The 23733-nt window shown below is 39.4% G+C and overlaps 2 protein-coding genes across 4 annotated transcripts in view; both read right to left on the bottom strand.

Moving 5' to 3' along the window:
- Positions 1 to 1090: 1090 nt before the first annotated feature.
- Positions 1091 to 1753, bottom strand: LOC120766719 (extensin-like). The gene has a single exon (XM_040092366.1). It carries the CDS (start codon positions 1751 to 1753, stop codon positions 1091 to 1093), a length of 663 nt encoding a protein of 220 aa, XP_039948300.1.
- An 8990-nt stretch (positions 1754 to 10743) lies between these two features.
- Positions 10744 to 23733, bottom strand: part of LOC120772027 (epidermal growth factor receptor kinase substrate 8-like protein 1) — a 38890-nt gene continuing 25900 nt past the window's right edge. For all 3 annotated transcript variants that reach the window (XM_040100414.1, XM_040100398.1, XM_040100406.1), the window contains exons 3-7: positions 22769 to 23677; positions 22548 to 22704; positions 22186 to 22425; positions 11009 to 11349; positions 10744 to 10942 (exon numbers count right to left, since the gene is read on the bottom strand). In XM_040100414.1, coding sequence (XP_039956348.1) covers positions 10847 to 10942; positions 11009 to 11349; positions 22186 to 22425; positions 22548 to 22704; positions 22769 to 23677 — 1743 coding nt within the window. In that variant the 3' untranslated portion in view covers positions 10744 to 10846. The remainder of the gene's footprint in view (positions 10943 to 11008; positions 11350 to 22185; positions 22426 to 22547; positions 22705 to 22768; positions 23678 to 23733) is intronic.

Below are 23733 nucleotides of genomic sequence, written 5' to 3'. Positions count from 1 at the left end.
ACTGTCAACAGTGACGCGCACGGTTCCAGTGTGGCTCCGTGTTGTTGGCACTCTTGCTGACTGGACTGCCTGCCAGTAGTTCTGTGCTGAGCATCTGGCGGTTAGTGGTTCGGTGTCAAGAAGAGTCTGGACAGGATTGCCCTAAGGGTGCAAGCGTCTGTCCAGCGTTGGAGATTGCGACTCCTGTAAGGACTAACGGTCGTAACAGCGTTACCGTTTAAGCCCACGGTGCGATTCGGTACAGCGCCACATCGGTCGACTCTCGGACGTTACGGGGACTTTGTCCGGCCGGCGGCCAATTGAGTGGCCTTAGTCCGACCACTGGTTGGGGTTGTGGGCTGTGCCACCGCGAGCACGCCATAATCGACCGCTTGGGTGGTCGCTGTTATTGAGCGGGCCCTTGCGTGGGTTGCACTTTTCAGCGCGTACAGACGCACGTACCTGGAGAGCAGCTGCTCCAGAGTCTTCCTGTCCGTGAACCGTCTACGCTAGTGGTACGCCAGCGGATCAACTGTCAATTGTGTTTTACGTGGGATCCTGCTTATGTAAAGCTTAACTCCACGGTGCTCAAAAGCACAACGGATCAATACAATGCGTCGATCAGCGCCCTGAAAATTGGGTAAGGATTTTCAGTACCAATTGGCAGTGCGGTAAGGACACACTAACCACCTTGGTAGGGCTCGAGGCCCATCTAAAACCTCTGCCGTACTTTGGGTCCGGCACCCGGTTGCAATGCAACTCCACATTCGACTGACAAGTCAGTTCTTCCCGCGATTTGGGTTTTAACCACAGCCACCACGAATCTCCACAAAGGGCCAAACCCACGAGCAGACTGGAGCGAACTCCAGGGGCTACTGCTCCCCGTGGTACCAGGTTAAAGTCTTTGGTATTGACCTTGTAGCCGAAACTACGACCAGTTGAGCCTCCATACAGCCCTGGACTGGTGGCCAGGATTTTAGTCGCCTCTTACGACAGGCATGCCTTACCGCGGGTATATTCGGTTTCCCCTCGAACCCGGAGGGGTCCCCCCGTACCCACAGGGGGACCGTACCCGCAGGGGGAGCGCCAGCGGATCAGTCCGACTGAAGGGTTAGTTGGGAAGCGAGATACCTCCTGGACGGAAGAGGAGGACGAAGGCCCTCGCTGGAAGCGGAGAATCCGCCGCTTCCACAGTCGTGGATGACTCCACGTCGGGCGGCGAGGGGGAAACGACGGGAGCGGTAAAATCTCCACCGCGGAGTAAGGCGCGTTTGGGGTCGCCGCGTAAGGAGAACGGAAGCGAGGGAGGGAGCGAGAGCTGTGGCGGGAGTGCCACCGTGGCCTCCGTCGAGAAGGTGGTTGCGCGTGCTGGGTCGCCGCGTAACGTAGGGGGTACAGAGGGAGGGAGCGGGAGTTGTGGCGGGAGTGCCAACGTGGCCTCCGCTGAGAAGGTGGTTGCGCGTGCGGGGTCGCCGCGTAACGTAGGGGGTGTCCAGGGAGGGAGCGGGTGTTGTGGTGGGAGTTCCTTAGGGGCCACCACCGTGAAAGCGGCTGCGCGTACGGGGTCGTCGCGTAACGAGGGAAGTAGCGGTAGTGGGAGCGTTGCCCATCCGTCTAGTACGGTGGGCAAAGGAGTGGGCGTCGCAAAGGAGGGCGCTGGGAAAGTTGTCACTCGTGTCGCGAGTGGCAATAAAGAGGGAACGCGGGCTCTTCCATGGGGAGCTGTTGTTGTTGGGGGTGGGGCAGTCAGCCATGTGGCGGCTGCAAAGCGCATTACCTGAAGTCCCCTGATAAGGTCAGGAGCGATCCTCGATCTTATCGGGGCATCAGTCTCCTTCCAGTACTTGGAAAAGTGCTGGAAAGGGTCATGGTGGAACGGCTTCAGGAGCTAACGCGGAGTATGTGGTCGGATAGGCAGTTTGGGTTCAGGAAAGGACGCAGTATAGAGGATGCGTGGTTCTATGTTCAGAGTGTCGTTAGGGAGAATGTCAACAAATATGTCCTCGGCATATTTGTTGACTTCAAGGGGGCGTTTGATAACCTTAGCTGGGATCGAGTGGTGCAACGGCTGGAGGAGCTTGGCTGTCCGGAAATTTCTCTTTGGCGGAGTTATTTTTCGGACAGAAAGGCCTCTCTTGTCGGCATGAATGGGAGTGTGGAGATCGGAGTTGATCGAGGCTGCCCGCAGGGTTCCATCTGTGGTCCATATATTTGGAACCTTATGATGGACACTCTGCTTGGGCAGCTCGAGCCACTCTGTAAATGTTGTGCGTATGCGGACGACCTTCTTCTTATGGTCGAAGGTCGCTCGAGGTCTGAGCTAGAACGGGCGGGAGGAGATCTCTTAGAGATCGTTAATTCTTGGGGTTTAGGAGTGGGGGTCGACATATCGATGGACAAAACGGTGGCAATGCTGCTGAAAGGTAGATTGTCATCGGGTCGTCCACCGATTGTCCGTGTGAACGGGGTCAGCATCAGATATGTGACGCAAGTCAAATATCTGGGACTGACCATGAGTGAAAGGATGTGTTTTACTCCACACTTGGTGAGTGTAAAGGAGCGACTGCAGGCAACTGTAGGCAAAATACGACGGATTTTGAGGAGCGATTGGGGTCTCGGACGTCGTGCTGTTCGCACCATATATCGTGGCTTGTTTGTGGCCTGTGCCACTTATGGAGCCCCTGTATGGTGGGGAGACAGCCACGACTGTCTGGGGGTCTCAAAACTCCTCTCAATCCAGCGTTGCATGATGCTTGCTTGTTTGCCTGTATGTCGCACCGTCTCTACGGATGCGATGCAGGTCTTGTTAGAGTGCACCCCTCTTGACCTGATTGTCATACAGCGTGCTGTTGCATTCAGGTTAAGAAGGGGCTTGAGTGTGTCATTGCTGCGGAATGACTGGATTTCTGACGATGATGTGGAGAGGGAGGATATCTAGGAGCAAGAGGCTCCTAGATGATAGGGTTAGATGTAGGTGGCAAGAACGTTGGGACAATAGTCCTAACGGCCGAGTGACGTACGAGTACATTCGGGACGTTGGGTTCGCTGAGGATAACCCAGACTTCAGATTTTGTCTGAGTCTGGGTTTTCTGCCTCTGCATCAGAGGCACCTATCGGATACGTCGGGGTGTTTTTGTGGGGCAGTTTTAGAAAACTGGTCGCATTTAATTGCGGAGTGCCCGATGTACTCGGACATTAGGGATCTGGGTGGTATGGGGATTAGCTGGACGGATGGACGATTAGATGTTAGTGGTGTGATCTCCACTAGTCGGAATACCGAACAGTTAGGGTCGTTTGCGCGTGAATTATTTAAGCGGCGAAGGCGGTTAGCTGGAAGTTAGGGTTAGTTTCTGTATGATTGGGGTGTGTTAGGGATGTGTGTATGGGGTCCAACCCTGGCCACCAGTCCAGAGCCGTATGGAAGCTCAACTGGTAGTAGTTTCGGCTACGAGGTCTGACCGGAGACTTAATTCTGGTACCACGGGAGGAGGAGCCCTGGAGTTCGCTCCAACCTGCTCGTGCGGACTGGCCCCTCGGGGAGTATCGTGGTGGTTGTGGTTAAAACCCAAATCGCGGGAAGAACTGACTTTGTCAGTTGAATGTGGAGTTGCATTGCAACCGGGTGCCGGATCCAAAGCACGGCAGAGGTTTTATATGGGCCTCGAACCCTACCAAGGTGGTTAGTGTGTCCATTCCACACTGCCAATTGGTACTGAAAATGCTTTGCATTCTCAGGGCGCTGATCAACGCATTGATTTGATCCGCTATGCTTTTGAGCGCCGTGGAGTAAGGCTGTCGTCAGCAGGTGCCCACGTAAAACACACCGGACGTTGTCAACAGTGACGTGAGAGCCAAGTCGCGAGTGCGACGACTGTTTGTTTGATGACAGGAGATATTTCGTTTTGCCCTCGTTCACTGCCAGACCCATTTTCTGTGCTTCCATGTCCAGCCTGGAGAAAGCAGAACTAACGGCGCGGGTGTTGAGGCCGATGATATCAATATCCTCGGCATACGCCAGCAGCTGTACACTCTTATAGAAGATGGTACCTTCTCTCGGAGAGGTCCTTCCCGATCCTGACGGAGCTTTTGGTGTTACTCAACGTCAGTTTACACAGCCGTATTAGTTTTGCGGGGATACCAAATTCAGACATCGCGGCATAAAGGCAGCTCCATCTCGTGCTGTCGAAAGCAGCTTTGAAATCGACGAAGAGGTGGTGTGTGTCGATTCTCTTTTCACGGGTCTTTTCCAAGATTTGGCGCATGGTGAATATCTGGTCGGTTGTTGATTTGCCAGGTCTGAAGCCACACTGATAAGGTCCAATCAGTTTGTTGACGGTGGGCTTTAATCATTCACACAATATGCTCGATAGAACCTTATATGCGATGTTGAGGAGGCTAATCCCACGGTAGTTGGCGCAGATTGTGGGGTCTCCTTTTTTATGGATTGGGCATAGCACACTTAAATTCCAATCGTTGGGCATGCTTTCGTCCGACCATATCTTACAAAGAAGCTGATGCATGCTCCTTATCAGTTCTTCGCCGCCGTATTTGAATAGCTCGGCCGGCAATCCGTCGGCACCCACCGCTTTGTTGTTCTTCAGGCGGGCAATTGCTATTCGAACTTCTTCATGGTCGGGCAATGGAACGTCTGCTCTATCGTCGTCGATTGGAGAATCGGGTTCGCCTTCTCCTGGCGTTGTGCATTCACTGCCATTCAGCAGGCTGGAGAAGTGTTCCCTCAATAATGTAAGTATGCTCTAGGCATCGGTCACTAGATCACCTTTGGGGGTTCTACAAGAGTATGCTCCGGTCTTGAAACCTTCTGTAAGCCGCCGCATTTTTCCGTAGAATTTTCGAGCATTACCCTTGTCAGCCAGCTTATCAAGCTCTTCATACTCACGCATTTCGGCCTCTTTCTTCTTCTGTCTAAAAATGCGTCTCGCTTCCCTCTTCAACTCTCGGTATCTATCCCATCCAGCACGTGTTGTGGTCGATCGTAACGTTGCGAGGTAGGCAGCCTGTTTTCTCTCCGCTGCGACACGGCACTCCTCATCGTACCAGCTGTTCTTTTGCACTTTCCGAAAACTAATGGTTTCGGTTGCAGCTGTACGTAAGGAGTTTGAAATGCCGTCCCACAGTTCCCTTATACCGAGTTGTTGACCAGTGCTCTCAGAGAGCAGGAGTGCCAGCCGAGTAGAAAATCGTTCGGCTGTCTGTTGTGATTGCAGCTTCTCGACGTCAAACCTTCCTTGTGTTTGTTGGCGTGCGTTTTTTGCTGCACAGAGGCGGGTGCGAATCTTGGCTGCAACAAGATAGTGGTCCGAATCGATGTAGGACCTCGGAGCGCACGCACATCTAAAACACTGGAGACGTGTCTTCCGTCTATTACAACATGATCGATCTGGTTGGTAGTTTTTCGATCCGGAGACAGCCAGATAGCTTGATGAATCTTCTTATGCTGGAATCTAGGACCACAGATGAGCATATTTCAGGCCCCGGCGAAGTCGATCAGCCTCAACCCATTTGGGGATGTTTCGTCGTGGAGACTGAATGTACCGACCGTAGTGCCAAAGATACCTTCATTACTCACCCTGGCGTTAAAGTCGCCAAGCACGATTTTGACATCGTGGCGGAGGCAGCTCTCATAAGTGCGCTCCAAGCACTCATAAAAGACATCTTTGGTCACATCGTCCTTCTCTTCCGTCGGGGCGTGGGCGCAGATCAGCGATATGTTGAAGAACCTCGCTTTGATGCGGATTGTGGCTAAACGTTCATTCACCGGAGTGAATGATAGTACTCGGCGACGGAGTCTCTCTCCCACCACGAATCCAACACCAAACTTGCGCTTCTTTATATGGCCACTGTAGTAAATGTCACAAGGACCTACTCGTCTCTGTCCTTGTCCCGTCCATCGCATTTCTTGGACGGCGGTGATGTCAGCCTTTATTTTTGCGAGGACATCAACCAGCTGGGCAGCGGCACCTTGCCAATTAAGGGTCCGGACATTCCAGGTGCATGCCCTCAAATCGTAGTCCTTATTTCGTTTGCCATGGTCGTCATCAAAAGGGAGGTCTCTCATCCGAGGCTGCTGTTGGTTTTTCATTGGGGTGAGCTTTTTACGTGGCGGGTCCCAAACCCAGCGCACAACCCTATGTAAGGGATGTTTCGCCTTCTCACATTAGCTCGCCTTCGAACGGATGTTCTTAGGCTACCCAGAGGATACTTGATCAAAGACCGGAAGTAGTGAGCTGCTAGAGCCATGTGTAAAAGAATCGTTTCTGGCCACTCCCAAGTGAATGGCGATCAGAGAACTTTCCTCACTTGCGTGAACTTTTACAGATGACTCCATCCTCCTCCTGGTTTACCCTCGGCAAAACACCGGAAGAACCATAATCTGTGATAACTTTTTTACTTCATTGAATCTGGCTAGGCATTTGATGTCGAAAGGGCTCTCTCTTTTTGGTACTGTTCGTCAAAACAAAACATTTGTGCCAAATGAAATGAAAGCAGACCGCAAACGAGCAGAACAGTCAACAATTTTTGGTTTTCTCGAATCAAAATTTGCGTTGGTATCTTAAGTGCCAAAAAAGGGAAAAGCTGTTATACTACTTTCCAGTACGCCCTTGACAAATGCTATTGTACCTGAGGAGAAAAACAAGCCACAGTATATCCTTGACTACAACGCTACCAAAGGAGGCGTCGATGCAATGGACAAAATGCTTCCTGTATATTCCACTAAACGGAAAACTTCGCGTTGGCCTTTAGCAATGTTTTTTAACATGCTAGATATAAGCGCTCTAGCCGGATTTATTATATATTCGGAAACCAACGACCATATCCAACAAACAGACAAACGACGAAAGTTCCTGCGATGCCTTGCAAAACAGCTTTTCATGCCAGCAATAGAACAGCGCTCTGAAAATCCAAGGGTATTAGGCAATGCTCCAACACGCCTGGCTATTGAAATGGCACACGGTAGTTCTGCTGTTTCCGGCACTATTGCGAACCACTTGCCTGATTTTTCAAACGAATTTCAACCTATGCACCCTGTTCGTTGTCAAAATTGTGAAGATGGAAAGCGTAAAACCACATGCAAGATTTGCAGTTGGTGTAAAAAACCTGTATGTGATACACATGCCACAACATATACTTTGGGTAAATGTTGTACCATGAATGATATTTAAACATTTTCAACTTAACTATACAGTACTTGTCCAATAAATTACGAACGAAAACAAAAATTTAATATTTTCAATATAATTTAATAATATTGAATATGATTCAATACAAAAATATGATAATTTAAGTTTAATGTATAGAGCATATAAAAAATAATTTTTTTTTTAAATACGCCAAATATGTATTTATGTTTTTATTAATGATTAACGTTAGAACTCCGGATAATTTTTTTGTTCGTTCGTAATTTATTGGACAGGTACTGTATATAAAATTAAGTGGCAAAACTTCCTGTTCGCATACTCCTCCTAGACGGCTTGCCCGATTTCAATGAAATTTTCAGGGGTGATTGGGGTCTGTTTGGAGGGTGCACATAAGAAATATAATGTGTGTAACATTGCACGTTTTGCAAAAAAAAAAAAAACAAAAAAATGTTACATCCCGCCTATACAAATTCTCATGAAATAATGTTTTGCCGCGCAAGATTGGCAGTCCTGTCAAATGCCTTTTACTAATAAACAGAAACAACTGGCGGATGTTTACAATTAATAAAAAACATTGACATCGCATGTTGATCGTTTTTGCCTGTCATTCGTTCTTTCTATGGATGACTGTCAAGCAGACAAGACATACAGAACGTAAGTGTTCCGCTGCACTGAGTGTATCAAAAAAAATATTTCAACATTGTGTGTATTTTTCTCAGATTTCAACGTGATTAACATTCTGCGTACAACACAAAGCAAGTGAGTATTGTTGTTGTTTCGTATGTGATGCCATGCGGTTCGATTGTCGCTTGAAAATGCGCGGTGTGTGTAAAAAAAAAGTGTTTCAACATTGTGTGTTTTTTCCAGATTTAATCACATCGATTTGCTACATTTATTCGAACCGATTTTGTGTTTTTCTGCTGACCGTGCAACACACACAAAGCAAGTGAGTATTGTTATTGTTTCGTAAGTGCTTTCATGCGGTTTGCAAATAAACTGTTGGTTTTACATCACACTGTTGGTGGGTCTTATTGCATATGCGTGTGAGGGCAAAATACATAGTTTAAGATGTAGTTTTAGGTTAATTTTTCCATTTTTATTTATGTACTTCAAATATGCATACTCTAGCACGACCACCGGGGACAACACTAACTACCTTTTTCGAGTTGTGTGAAAACGATGAAATTGCAAGAACATTGCTATATTCCGAAATACCACAATATTTCAATTGGAATCCATCATCGAAAACATTTCAACGGCGAAAGCAAGGAGAGCGTGTTGACGGTTATCCAAATGTCCGTAAAACCGATGCCATAAGACGCATTTACACCATCCATCCGAACAACGCCGAATGTTTCTATTTGCGTCTGCTATTAGTCAACGTGCGCGGACCAAGATCATTTGATGATTTGAAAACTGTTGACGGTCAGTTGTGTGCGACGTATCGTGAAGCATGTCAGCGATTGCATTTGTTAGAAGATGATATGCATTGGGACACCGCACTTCATGACGCATCACTCACATCTCATCCAAAACAAATACGCGTACTATTCGCCATAATAATATCTACATGCCTTCCGTGAAATCCGCAAGAACTGTGGAATAAGTACAAAGACTGCATGACCGAGGACTTATTAATTTTGGCGCGTAATCGAGCATCGGACGCAGACTTGCTATATACATTACAAATGTATAATTCTGCTTTGATATTGGTTGAAGATCTGTGCCTTACAATTGCGAATAAGGCATTAGCGCAACTTGGCATTACTGCGCCCAGTCATTGACCATGAGCTTCAACGTGAACAACAATACGATTGCAATGAATTGCGTGCTTTCATACAAGCTAACATTACCAAATTGAATATTCAGCAGAAAAATGCTTATGATAAGATTATACGAGCGGTTGACAATAACGCCGGTGGATTCTACTTTCTGGATGCGCCCGGTGGTACAGGGAAAACGTTTCTGATCTCTTTGATTCTTGCTACTATACGGTCACAGCAGAAAATTGCGCTGGCAATTGCTTCGTCAGGCATCGCTGCTACTCTACTTGATGGCGGCCGAACAGCACATTCTGCGTTGACATTACCGTTGAACATCCAAGTCGTTGAAACACCAACGGCAACATATCGAGGAATTCAACAATGGCAAAAGTTTTGCGAGGAGCTGGAATAGTTCTATGGGATGAGTGCCCAATGGTTAACAAAAAGTCATTAGAAGCATTCAATAGAACAATGCAAGATTTACGAAAAAAGCAACAACTTTTTGGCGGAGCATTAGTCTTATTATCCGACGATTTTCGGCAAACTTTGTCAATCATTCCTCGATCAACTCCTGCCGACGAAATAAACGCATGTTTAAAATCGTCAGTTTTGTGGAGACATGTTCAAAGGCTGACTCTTACCATCTACATGCGAGTCCAATTGCAAAATTATCGATCCGCAGCGGCGTTTTCGAAGCAGTTGTTGGACATTGGCGAAGGCAAAATACCAATCGATGATACCGGTTTGATCACATTGCCGAACAACCTTTGTACACTTTTACAATCGAAAGAAGAATTGATTGAAAGTGTATTTTCGAATATTGTTCAACACTATCAACGCCACGATTATTTAAGTGGACGCGCAATATTGGCACCGAAAAATGTACACGTCAACGAAACCAATTTTGCCATTCAAGAAAAACTGACAGGAGAAGCTACAACATATACATCGATTGATAGCGTTTTGAATCAAGATGAAGTAGTCAATTATCCAACTGAATTCTTGAATTCTTTGGATCCCCCCGGTCTGCCACCGCATCGTTCGGTTCTGAAAGTCGGTTGACCCATTATACTTCTACGAAATCTGAAGCCACCGACTTTGTGTAATGGCACAAGACTTTCAGTCAAAAAATTGTGGCCAAATTTGATTGAAGCAACAATACTAAATGGCAAGGCAGCAGGCGAAGTTGTACTCTTACCACGCATTCCCATGATTCCAACGGACATGCCGTTTGAATTTAAGCGCTTGCAGTTCCCAGTACGTCTTGGCTTTGCGATGACCATCAAAAAATCGCAAGGGCAAACGTTTCAAGTGTGCGGCGTCAATTTGGAAGAACCGTGCTTCTCCCACGGCCAATTGTTCGTCGCATGCTTGAGAGTGGGAACACCAAGGTGCTTATTCATTTACGCGCCAGGTGGAAAAACCAAAAATGTTGTATACCAATATGTTTTATAAATGTTTTATAAATAAGTAACAGTTTTACAACAATAAATAAAACATAAAGTAAAAACTCTTAACAGTTTTAGTCGATTTAGGTGTAGCGAAAAACACAGGGTAACAGCTAGTATATTATATAATAAATATGCATTCGAGTATAAAACTCTTCGTGCCAGTGTTTTTGTTCATATGTTGACATAGTTTTCTATACAAATTCGTAATTGCTACAAATGTAGACTTCCGACCGCCAACGTAAGTTTACAATCCCTAACACATAAAGGTTAAAAAATATAATTTTAATCCAATAAAAACAACAATTTTAAAACTGAATTAAAAACTTATATATTTTATTCTTTTTTCCTTTAAATGTTAAAAAATTAGTTTTGATTATTCATAAAGTGGGATTAAGTTTATAAAAAAACTAAAAAATAGATTTTTAAAACCAAAAACAAAAAAGAAGCCCCGAAAGGGTTAAACGCCGGAAAATGTATAAAACAATCCTTCTAATTAGAATACTTCATTTGGATCGTTGCGTTGTTGGTCCGCTTTTTGACGGGCTTTCGCCAATTTCGCCGATAGCTCGGAAGAACGAACTGTTTTATACTATAAAAAAAGGATATAATGGACATTTAAAATCGCATAAACAAGAAATTGATTTGTCTAACTCACTTCACAGATGTTCTTCTGAAGTACTATTTGAGAAATTAAACGTCTACTCTCTTTTTGGCCAAAATATCCCTCGATAACATGGGGTGATAATGCAAATAATTCCTCCCCATTTAATTTGCACAACTTGGATACAATGCTATTTGGGAAACCTTTAGCACGCAGCCATTCCTCTACTTCCTTGGGTGACGAATACTGGTTTATGTATATATTAGGCGTTGTTAATATTTCTAAATCCTTGCGTCGTTCTCTCTGATATAGTGTATTTCTCAATTCCTCATTAATTGACCCTTGCAGCAAAAATAGCTCGTCATTGGCCTCAGTGTCATTGCGAGCTCTCATAGCTTCCGTATATAGTAAAAATCAAATATTAATATTCGCATAGCACTTAGAACTTAGACATTGTGTAATGTATATTTAAATTATGATTGAGTAAACCTATAAGTAAATATATCGTTATCAAAGCTATTTTCAGTTAAAATTTATAACAGAACGTATAAGAGATAATAGATTTAACGTTACTTATGTAAGTATTAAGAGCTAGTACAGTTTGAATATGAAAAATCAAATGAAGCGAAAAAATTAAATTAAAAGTCAGGAAATATACTAAGGTCTTTCTTAAAGGTAAAAACAGAACTCTTTGAACGTACTCTAACTTATCAGAATATTCTTGAAAATAGAAGTTCTCCACCACCCGCTGTTCAGATGTTCGTAAACCTTAATATTAACAAGTAAGGAAGAGCTAAGTTCGGGTGTCACCGAACATTTTATGATGATAAACTGATAATCGAGATTTCATTATGCGTCATTTACATATTTTTCAAATACCGTATTTGTGTAAAGTTTTATTCCGCTATCATCATTGGTTCCTAATGTACATATATATTATACAGAGAAGGCATCAGATGGAATTTAAATTAGCGTTATATTGGAAGAAGGCGTGGTTGTGAACCGATTGCACCCATATTTCGTACATGTCATCAGGGTGTTAAGAAAATATTACATACCGAATTTCATTGAAATCGGTATAGTAGTTCCCGAGATATGGTTTTTGGTCCATAAGTGGGCGACGCCACGCCCTTTTTCAATTTTTAAAAAAGCCTGGGTGCAGCTTCCTTCTTCCATTTCTTCCGTAAAATTTAGTGTTTCTGACGTTTTTTGTTAGTCGGTTAACGCACTTAAAGTGATTTTCAACATAACCTTTGTATGGGAGGTGGGCGTGGTTGTTATCCGATTTTTTTCATTTTTGAACTGTATATGGAAATTCCTGAAGGAAACGACTCCATAGAGTTTGGTTGACATAGCTATAGTAGTTTCCGAGATATGTACAAAAAACTTAGCAGGGGGCGGAGCCACGCCCACTTTTCCAAAAAGCTTACGTCCAAATATGCCCCTCTCTAATGCGATCCTTTGTGCCAAATTTGATTATAGATTTTCGGTTTTCGCCATTTTGTGGTCGTGGCAGTGGGCCGATTTTACCCATCTTCGAACTTAACCTTCTTATGGAGCCAAGAAATACGTGTACCAAGTTTCATAATGATATCTCAATTTTCACTCAAGTTACAGCTTGTACGGACGGACGGACAGACGGACGGACAGACAGACATCCGGATTTCAACTCTACTCGTCACCCTGATCACTTTGGTATATATAACCCTATATCTGACTCTTTTAGTTTTAGGACTTACAAACAACCGTTATGTGAACAAAACTATAATACTCTCCTTAGCAACTTTGTTGCGAGAGTATAAAAAGCTTTGCTCGTGGCAGATTTTGCGAACCTTTATACAAAAAAATGATGCTCAACAATTCAACATGCGATATTTCGAAAGACAGAATGAATACAAACAAATTTGGTATCTTGTAAAGGAGTTACTTTGTTTGTTTCTAATTTTTTCGCCGTGTTTAAAATGTTATACAAGTATCAGTCTAATAAACTACATAAATAAGTAGTATAATATGATATGAGGTTTAGAACATTTCTGTTTATACAAGCTTTAAATTTTTGTTTAAGAAAACTTCTGCACTTATTTTCAATAAAACATCCTACATATTGACCAACATAGGAGGTTTAAGCTTAGCTGGAATTTCTGAAATCACTATGTCGGTTACGATGCCCTGATATATTCAGTATAAAGTCTATTAGAATAACCAAAACAAAATAAGTGGTATATGGAAACTGGAATAATTCGATTACCGGTTTCACATATTTTCGGCATTAAATTATAAAGTGCACTATTTGCAATATTTTAATAAGTCATTTAATTGATTGATCTACTTATATATACGGCAAAAGACAAGCGGAAGTTAGAAAATTTGGTATGTAAGTTAACCCGAGCCTTGACACAGCTGGCTAACGGCAAATGTAAACAATTAACTGCATCTGCAGACCACACAATGCGCTTTATCCGCGGCTGACTAAGACTTCATATTTATTTAAGTTGCGAATAAGCGCACTTTAGTATTATATATAAAAAACGCGATTTACAAAGTGACAGCTCTTTTACTTAAATTAACGGCAATATAGTACTGTAGGCAAAAATTTTTTGGACTTAAATAATTTAAATTTCGCACGAAAACCCATTCGTCGAAATATTTTATTTCTAGTGTGACTGTCAGTGACATCTCTGCCAAATGTCAGGCATAATAATCATTAATGTTTAGTACACACTTGTCTTTCGTACACAAAGTGCATTCGGCGATTTTCACGATGAGTGAAATTATTCAACACAAAAGTTCCATTAAATTTTAGTTGCGGAATCAAATTTCTGGAGCCGAAATGTTCAGAATGTTGGTAAAGGCCTTCGGTGATAATTGCTTGTCGCGAACAAGTGTTTTTGATTGATACAAATTATTCAAAGAAGGTCGAGAACGAGAGAAATTATTCAAAGAATATTCGACGAACCACATCCAGGACGGCCATCAATATCAACTGATGATCAACACGTAAAATAATGAGAATTGGTGCTTGAGAATCCACTGGCGAGATCTTACTAGCATCGTTGGAATATCGGAAGGATCAATGAAAACCATTTTGAAAGTTTGGCATTCGGCGATTAGTCTTGGATCTATGGTTATGACCCAGAAACATACGATCAAGTCAAGGCAGATCAACAATCGGGGTTATGTTGACAGTTTTCTTCGATTATCGAGTTGTGGTGCATTCCAAATTCCTTCCAACCGTCCAGACTGTCAACAAGGAATGCAATTTAAGTGTTACGCGTCATTTGCGCGAAGATATTCGTAAAAAAAGGTCGGAATTACGGGCCGAGAGTTCTTGGTTGTGCGTCGTCGCATACTGAATTGATTCTTCGTGAGGTTTTCGTCAAATTTTCAACCAATATCGGGTCGCAACTAGCGTATTCGCCTGATTTAGCTCCGTGTAACTTCCAATGGATTACATTAAACGGTAATAGCTAAGCATTTTGAAGGATGTTCCGGAAATTGACTTGAACATTCTGGAAATTGACTTTGACATCGAGGATTGGAAAAAACGTTGGCACAAGTGTATTGGGGCCAAGAGGAATAACGTTAATGGGGACGGCCTAGATATTGAGGAATAAATTAAGATCGACGTACGAAAAAGATAGAAACCAGTGCGAAAAGGCTAAAAACTACAAATGTAAAAGGTAAAATATTAATAGATAAATATTATATATATTAAATATATAAGTATGTATATATATTAAAAATTAAAAAAATTTCAAATGTTGAATTATCCTTTTGAATAAGGTTTAATTTATAACACTATTAAAAAATATATAAAACAAACAGTAACAAAATTCTTTTTGAAAACCTGTACAGTTTAAGCAAACAATTCAATAAAATGGCAGTAAGAAACTAAACTAGTGAAGAACTGATAGCTAGGTTTATAACTTATAGTAAGAAACCATAATAGTGAGGAATAGATAGCTAGGCTTACAGCAGAATAAAGCAAATTTGAAAGAAGAAATACTAAATACTCTCAAACAAACATTAAATAACTTAACACAAACAAATGGGATTACTGAATTCGCAACCGAGAGATAATAAAATCCCTGCCAGAATTCACAGGGAATTATAGTTAGTTGGCGATAAGTTGCAAACAACACCATGAGTTTATACAGTATATACGAATACGAGGAGCCGCAAATATTAGAGGTTAGTGTTTTGCGACAAAGTTCAATGACTTTAATTGATTACTATAACTAGGTTAATCGAAAACTTACGTTACTAATAAATGAAGCCAACATGACCTACGGTTCCAAGACCACAATGACAAATGAACTGAACAACAAAAATAGACAAAATGCATTAAGAGTATTTATAATTTATATATAGTATTTATAACTGGTCTCAATGCACCTTTGTCTTATATTAAAAAAGCATTAGCAAAGGCTTAAGAAATGGAACTAATTTCTCTCTACAATTCACTAGGAATCAAAGAGAAAATAATACAAGAAATATAAACCAACAAAATAATTTACGATTCAATCACAACAAACCCCAACACAAATTTCAATCGAGGTTTCAATAGGAATCCCAATATGAACTTCAAAAGTCCCGATCCTATGGACGAATAGATTGGTCCTATTTCTTACCAACAAAGGAATGGACATAATTTAGTAATACTTTTTCGAGACAACAACAAGGCGATAAATGTGCAAATTACAGCGAACAGTTTAGTCTCCAACCAAACCCTAAGGTTTAAAGGGTTAATAACCTAATAATTAATGTGATGTTTTTGACGAGCGCCCAATCTACCCTATATCACCATACAAGAGGCAAATGTTAGTCACCGGTGCAACTAAATGTTACTGAACACCAAATATAATAGAGAATCGAAAGGAGTTAACAATAAATAAAATAATAGAAACTATTAACGGATTCACTTCCATAACTAATTAATAAGAGGCAGAAATATTCAATATTAAAGAATGCTTCTATAAAATAGAGAATCTACAAACAAATATCTTAGTAGGTTGCAATCTTTTAAAAATTTACTTCGAAAAAGGACTATTAATCCATAAAAAAGGACATATATATTTACTTTATTAATTTTAATGATAAACTAAAAAAGTAAATGAATATACTTTAACAAACAAATCATAAAGCGTCAGTCGAAGAAAATATGTACCGGAAATATTAAAAATAAAAATCAAATTGAAAAATAAAAAATATCTATAGCGCCAGCCGCCTAAATTAACGGCAATATCAAAAAGAAAATATTAAAATTGTGGAACAAAAACGTTCTACTGCGCCAGCCGAAGACATTACATTTCTTTAAATTTAGAAGAGTTGATTGAGAGTTCATTTACAAAAAGGTGATGAAAATAAAAAAGGAAATGAAAACGAAAGGAAGTTGAATAAAGTAATATATTAAACAATTTACTATTTTCTTAATTTAATAATATTCATTCAAAAATAAATACCATTTTACCATTTCGAACAGTTTTAAGAGCTGAAATTCGTATAACAACAGACTCACCTGTTTGGAGTAAACAATATCCATACCAATTGACTAAAACAATTTCTTTAATGAAGAAGTCAAAAACTTTTGGATAATAGAATTGTCAGAGCAAGCAAGAGTTCGTACAATTCACCTATCTGGATTGTCCTTAAGAAGGGAATTAATGATGATGGTACAAGTAAACTTAGTTGGTTGTCGATTAAAAAAAAAATTAATGAAATCACTATTGCGGATGGTACTCATTACCAGATTTTAATATAATTTTATCAAATTAAGGGAAGTCAAGTTATTCTTTAACACTCGACTTAGAATCGTGCTTCCATCAAATCTTAATGAAAAATTAAGATGTTGAAAAAACGCCATTATGAGTAAACAATGGGAAATATGAATTTTTAAGAATGCCGTTTGGTTTGAAAAATGCTCCTGAAATATTCCAACGAGCAATGGACAACATTTTAAGGACTATATTGGAAAACTTTGTCATATCTATAGGGACATAGTATTTTTAGTATTTTCAAAGTTTAGATGAGCATAAAATTAAATTAAACATGTAAGAAAGGGCTAAGTTCGGGTATGACCGAACATTTTATTCTCATGCAACTTGCAACAATCAACGCCAGGGAAATGCATTAAGATGTAAAACGGCATATTCCATATAACTTATACACTGACCGACAAATTCGTCATAAGATTTGTCAGAGAAACGAAAATCATTATTTGTAGTATATGTGAGTTGGAGTAGTATCGACCCAATTTTATCTATTAACTATTATAATACACATACTAAAAAAATGCTCCCTGGATTTCATTACGGTACCTCATATAGTTTTTGCCTAGTTGTATATACATATTTTATGCAAAAAGTATTATGAGTAAAACATGTTCTGAAATTTTCATTGAGATAACTCAAATATCGGCCAATATATTTAGCATAAATTACTCGGAAGTTCGAATCCTTTTATTAGGTATATGGGGGCTCAGAGAAATATTGAACTGATTTTTACTCATTTTTGACGCACAGAGTTTCTAATGCGATGACAGGATTATCTCAATATTTCAATTGTAGATCTCATACATAGACCATATTTTTGATCAAAAGTCAACTATCGATACTGGGGTCCACATATTCGGTACTTAGGGGCTTGAACCGTTTTGGTTGGATTTGTACAACCATTGGGTGGCATATTTTTTAGTCATTGTGGGGCATATTTTAAAGAAATCATTTGTGCAAAATTGTATCCCATTATATCAATTAGTTATTGATTTGTGTACCGGAAAGTAAAAGAATCAAGTGGAGTTTAAATTTTTTTATATAGAAAGTAGGCGGGGTTGTAGTCCGATTTCGCCCATTTTTGATGTTATGTTGTAAATTTAATCGAAATCGGTCTTTCCAGCCTCGAGCTATGTGATTTCACCAAAATGTGGGCCGTGCCACGCCCATCGTCCAATTTTCACACCGGCTCCCATAAAGCTCTCTCATATCATCTCGGTGGTAAAATTTATTGTCTTTCGCGTAATTAATTATTGGTTTATAGTGCCTTTAGTAGTTTTGAACAGTACCGTTTTAGGAGAGTTAGCGGGGTTATCTTTCGATTTCATCTATTTTCATACTGTAGGTAAGAGTTCGGATAGCATTTGCATGAGCAAATTTGGTTGTTGTAGCTTTAGTAGTTTAGGAGATACGTATATTAAACTTATTAGAGGGCGGGGTCACGTCTACTTTTACAAAATTGTTTGCTCAAAGATTACAGTTTTATATCTTAATTTAGTGCTTAGTTATGGCACTTTATAGGTTTTTTGTTAACGACGAACTCATAGTTTTTTTGTACTTAGAAACCCACATACCAAGTTTCATCATGTTATCTCAATATTTACTCTGGTTACAGCTTGCACGGATGAACGGACAGACAGTCAACCGGATTTCAAGTTTTTTCGTCACCCTGATCATCTTTATATGTACATATGTATATATAAATCTTCTGACCGTGTGTTTGTAATTGAACTGCTCCTAAACGGCTGGACCGATTTTGATGAAATTGTTTGTGTGTGTTCAAGGATATTCGAGAATGGTTTAGATTCACAATTTGGTCCACTGGAAAATTATTATTTTTAATTAATTTTTCATTTGTAATTAATTGCTAATTTTGGAATGTTTGACCGATAGATTGCGCCACCATCGCAGTATCCAATATTCAAACCTTAAATTGGTGTAAACGTACAATAAACAAAACGATGCCAAAGTAAAGTTTTCATAACGTGGACAGAGTTGTTCGTTCTTAAGTAATAAATTGGGTGATTCAAGACATCTATGGGTAGCTATAACATTTTTTTCATACCTGCTAACTATTGGAGGGGGTATCTTGACAGGCAATTTAAAATTGCAAAAGATCTGGCATAAAAAAAATAGCGGCATAACTAAAGTGTTGATAAAAAGGTCTATTAAAATTTGAGATATACAGAAATCTTTTCGAAGCATTGCAAGACTGATGCCATAACCTTACCAGCCGATTATTTTGTCTTTCCACCGTTTCTTAATATGCAGTCCACCAGGCTGACAATCGATTGGACTCGATTGATTTCACTGATGCACAGCGAAAATTCAATAGTATTTTTACCCCAAAAACCAATTCTTTCTTAACGCACGAAATACTTTTTGATTCATTTTTGTTGCTTCACCAAAAATGCGATTATATTATAATCTAACTAATAGAAATCATATACATAGATGGTATCAGTAGTACTACCTATGTATCAGCCACAGTAAAACGTGGGCGGGTCCTCTAGCTTATATACATATATAACCCTATTTCTCTATTGCTTAGAGAGTTTTAACATTACAATGTTGCAAAAAATATAATAAAAACTGATCCCAAAAAAATTTAAACAAATTTTGAATTGAAACAATACGACATCTCCGAAGCTTTGTAGGCATGACAGGTTACTATCGAAAATTTATTCAAGATAATGTAGCAAATGTAAAACCCTCAACAACATTATTATCTCGCGAAAGTGGCCATATTTCACACCACATGTCAAAGAAATTTGAAATAAACTTAGACAGAGATGAAATTTCAGCATTTAAAAACTAAAAACAGTTGCTTATAAACAAAACTGAGTTATTCGACCAGATTTCACAAAAAAATATAGCAATAGATGCAGTGTTATCACAAAATGATAAACCTATTTCTGAAACACTTAATAAAACTGAACCAAGTTCTGCTATAAGAACTTTATGCCATTGAATGGGCATTAAAAAGTTTCCGCAACTATAATTACGGCGTGTAAAACTTAGAAATTTTTATCAATCATCAACCTTTATCTTTTGCTGTGTCACCAAGAAATCCCAATGTAAAAATGAAAAGATGGCATGTTATAATCGAAGAATTCGCACCAAAAATATTTTACATGCCCGGAAAAATGAACATAGTAGCAGATGCCTTAACAAGGCTACTATTAAACAATTCAATTGACGATTCATCAGGCCTAGAGACGATTCATTCTGCTGAAAGTTGTGATAATTGTTTAATGTCAGAAACTGCGAAACCACTGAATCAATTTAAGCAACAAATCTTGCTTTATAAAAATAATTTTACTATTCATGAACAACTAAGAAACTTTGCATTTAAATTAAATATGATACTTTATCAAATTTAATAACTATTTCTTTCAACCTAATTTGTACAGTAGAAGACTTGTAGGAAATACAATAACCCCTTAAAGAAACCTTTCAAAACAAAGTCCTCTATACCAAATTATTTGTGATGGACGTTACAAATAAGAAATAGCAATGTTTAATCATTACACAAAATAGGGCACATCGTAATTGTAATGAAAATAGTAAGCAAATACAAAAATTATATTGCTGGCTTGAAATGAAGAAACTGTTAAAAACTTTTTTAGTTTTAATAAAAGCAAATATGAATTTCACTCGAAATTAATTCCAATTGGAACAGCTCCAATACCGCAAAAAGAAGGGGCACAACATTTACATATACATATATTTGTTATGCTCACAAATTGAAATTTATTACTTGTATCGATGCATACTCGAAATTAATTGTTCTGAAATCCACTGACGATAAAACTAACAATGATGAACAAATTTAGAGCAAACCCTTTCCTGATGGAAACAATAAAATTTTGACAACGAACCAAATTTTTCTACCCCTTAATTTAAATCTATGATGCAAAAACTCAAAATCAAAATATTTTGGTGTTACCCAAGACATAATTCAACAAACGGACAAGTTAAACTAACCCTAATCGAGATAGCTCGATGTACAAAAGAAGAACATTCAATAATAAGTGATCAGGAAACAATAATATAAGCTGCCCAACAGAATAATTTGACTATACATTCAGTCACAAATTTCAAACCAGCAGATGTATTTTATAATAAAGTTAGTCATGGAAATTTACCATATACTCTCAAACAAGTTTAGTCTAATACGCTCAATTTCCATTACAAACGCAGGAAAAAAACAATACCAGGAAAAATAATTTAGGAAAAAGTAATAGGTGAACGTAATAAGATTAAATTCCGATTTAACAAATATCCTAATATACGAGACTATTGGAGACATATTCCACATAACAAATTTAACTTATTACATCATACTCGTATTATGGCACGAAGAAAAATACACTTTCAACAAGACAAACTTAAACATTCATACCCTCACGCAGATTACCTAGAAACGTAATTTGAACTAAACTTAATAGAGGATTTTTTATCACAGTTAAAGAGAAATAAGGTAAAACGTGGCCTTAACGAAATAGGTACAATTTTGAAATGGATTGCAGGAACCCCAGATCACTACGACTTCGCATTTGTATCAATTAATATAAACGATTTAATAGAAAACCACAACGAACAGTTTACGGTAAACTCTGAAATATTTAAGGAAATTCGACGACTGGCATTGGACGATGGACGCGGCACTGCCCACTTTTTGGCGCAATCGCATATCACGGAACCCGACAGACCATTTTCGACAAAATTTGGTACGTGGCATTCTTTTTATATTACTATGTCACATATAGCACAATTTTAATTTCAACAAGATTCTTTTATTTTCCAGTACACAAATGAAGACGCAATTAATATAACGGGATTCAACTTTGTACGAATAATGTCTTTAGTGTGTGCCACTTTATGACCAAAAAGTGTTCATATCCAACAAAAACTGTTTGGGCCCTTAAGTACCTAATATTTTGACCCCAGTTTCTATAGTTGACTTTTGATCAAAAATAGAGTCAATGTGTGAGATATATAATTGAAATTCTGTATTGTAAAAATGGGTTGAATTGGACCAATACTTCCTTTGGCCCTCATATACCTTTATACTTTATACCGCATACATACATACATATATCAGCCAATATGTGAGTATCGTGTTTTACTCATAACTAAAATAGATAAATTTGAGCGAAAACTTGACTTACCCGCCATATAACTAATATCAGGGTTTTCGAACATCCTATGTATGTGACACGTTAATAGTATGAGAGTCATACTCGTATATAGTAAATGTATATATGAAATTGCTTGGATTTCGATCCTCAGGTTGAGGTTTTACACCATAAAGTATTTCCCTGGCTTTAATTCTTGTAAGTTGCAAGAGTACAAATTGTTCGGTTGCACCCGAACTTAGCCCGTCCTTAATTGTTTTAATTTAGGCTTAGCAATAAACAGAGCCATACTGGCCGCGTAGGTAATTTTCGTAAATACCTGCTAAACTGCCAGCAGCAGCCATATTACGCTTGAGAGTACCACTTGGTGTCGGTGTCTCACTATCTGTTGGAGGAGGCATAGGGGGTGGAATCGGAACATTTGGCATGCTGTAAGAGCGTGGCATAGATTTTGCTATATTATTAGAAGTCATCGATTCGCGTTCTGCTACATCAACAAAAGGAGTGAGTGTATTTCGATATATGTTGTTCGCATTGCTTTGGTTCACATTGATTGCCTCTTTAAAAGAATAAAGAAAAATAGTTGTAATTTTTTTCTTTTATAAACATATGTTTTTGACATGGTGTTAATATAAACATATACAAGTATTATATTTTTTAAAACAATAAAAGCATGCATACCTGCTTCGTGCAAAGATGAGGCAATTGAGTCTGCATCCTTCATTGAGTAATTGGAATGCCCTTCAAAGTTATGTGGTTTAAGGACTGTATGCGGAACATAACCGACGTTGCCCACTGAATTTCTGACTTTCCACCAGTTACGTGTATCATCTATAACCTAATAATAATTTTATTTGAAACTTATGGGTAGGTATTTTTATAAACACGAAATATACATTTACCTCAAGATATTCTCCAATTGAAGCATTCAACTCTTTATCGTTATTTGCTTTGCTATTATATACCACTTCTGCAATTTTCACATTTCTTGATTGCAAACGTGACAGCCAAACGGCATTACTTGCTAAAATCCGTGGAGTTACCGGCGAATTAGGTTTTGGCGGTGTTACATATGTAACTTCTTCGTCAACTATCCAATCCGGTGACCAATCATCGTAGAATATCGGATGGAACGATCCTTTATGATCTTTATGATATTCCTTCGCTGTAGTCCAGTTTTTTCCTAAATATCTCCAGAAATCAGAGTCCGATGTATTTAAACAACTAGATAAAAATTGTATGGTATCACGTCGCAGCAGAGGGTTTACAACATTCTCTGGTATATTAGCACTAACATGTACATCATTACAAACATTCACAATGGTTCGCAATGAAATGAATAAATCAGAAATCGGTTTCGTTCCGTTAGAGAAATTATGATTTAGCTTAACAACATAATTTATGGCCATTTTAACTTTTGCAAAAATATCATAAAACTCGCTTTCAATGGGTGGCCGTGACCGTAATATTAGCAGTCCCTCTCCATGTGGGTTGTGATCATTATGACGTAATTCTAATTCGCGCAGTGCCTCTGCAGCATATTGCAGACGTGCTACAAATCTTTCGATATCTTCGAAACAATGATTTAAGACCTGAATGTCACGCAAGCTTTGCTCAGCATCATGAGCATTCTTTTGTATAGCCATTTTTGCAGCAGCTGTAGCAATACCATATTGATCGCGAGCATTATGGGAGGGTTTTTCGGCTTTAAATACTTGGACAGGTGTCAAATTTCGATCAATCAGCACCGTTTTGCCAGTGCTCAATTGCTTCAAGTCTTCAACCAAATGTTTTGACGACACATTCGTTACCTGTGTTTATAAATACACTCATTTAGAATAATACTATTAAGTTAAAATTTTAAAAC

Source organism: Bactrocera tryoni, chromosome 1, assembly GCF_016617805.1.
Source record: "Bactrocera tryoni isolate S06 chromosome 1, CSIRO_BtryS06_freeze2, whole genome shotgun sequence".
NCBI lineage: Eukaryota > Metazoa > Arthropoda > Insecta > Diptera > Tephritidae > Bactrocera > Bactrocera tryoni.
Note: the sequence above shows the minus strand (reverse complement) of the source record. Positions and strands in the feature narration are given on the sequence as shown.

Bases quoted from the DNA above. Each gene is read 5' to 3' on its own strand.
- LOC120766719 (XM_040092366.1), bottom strand. From the start codon at position 1,753: ATGCGCTTTGCAGCCGCCACATGGCTGACTGCCCCACCCCCAACAACA.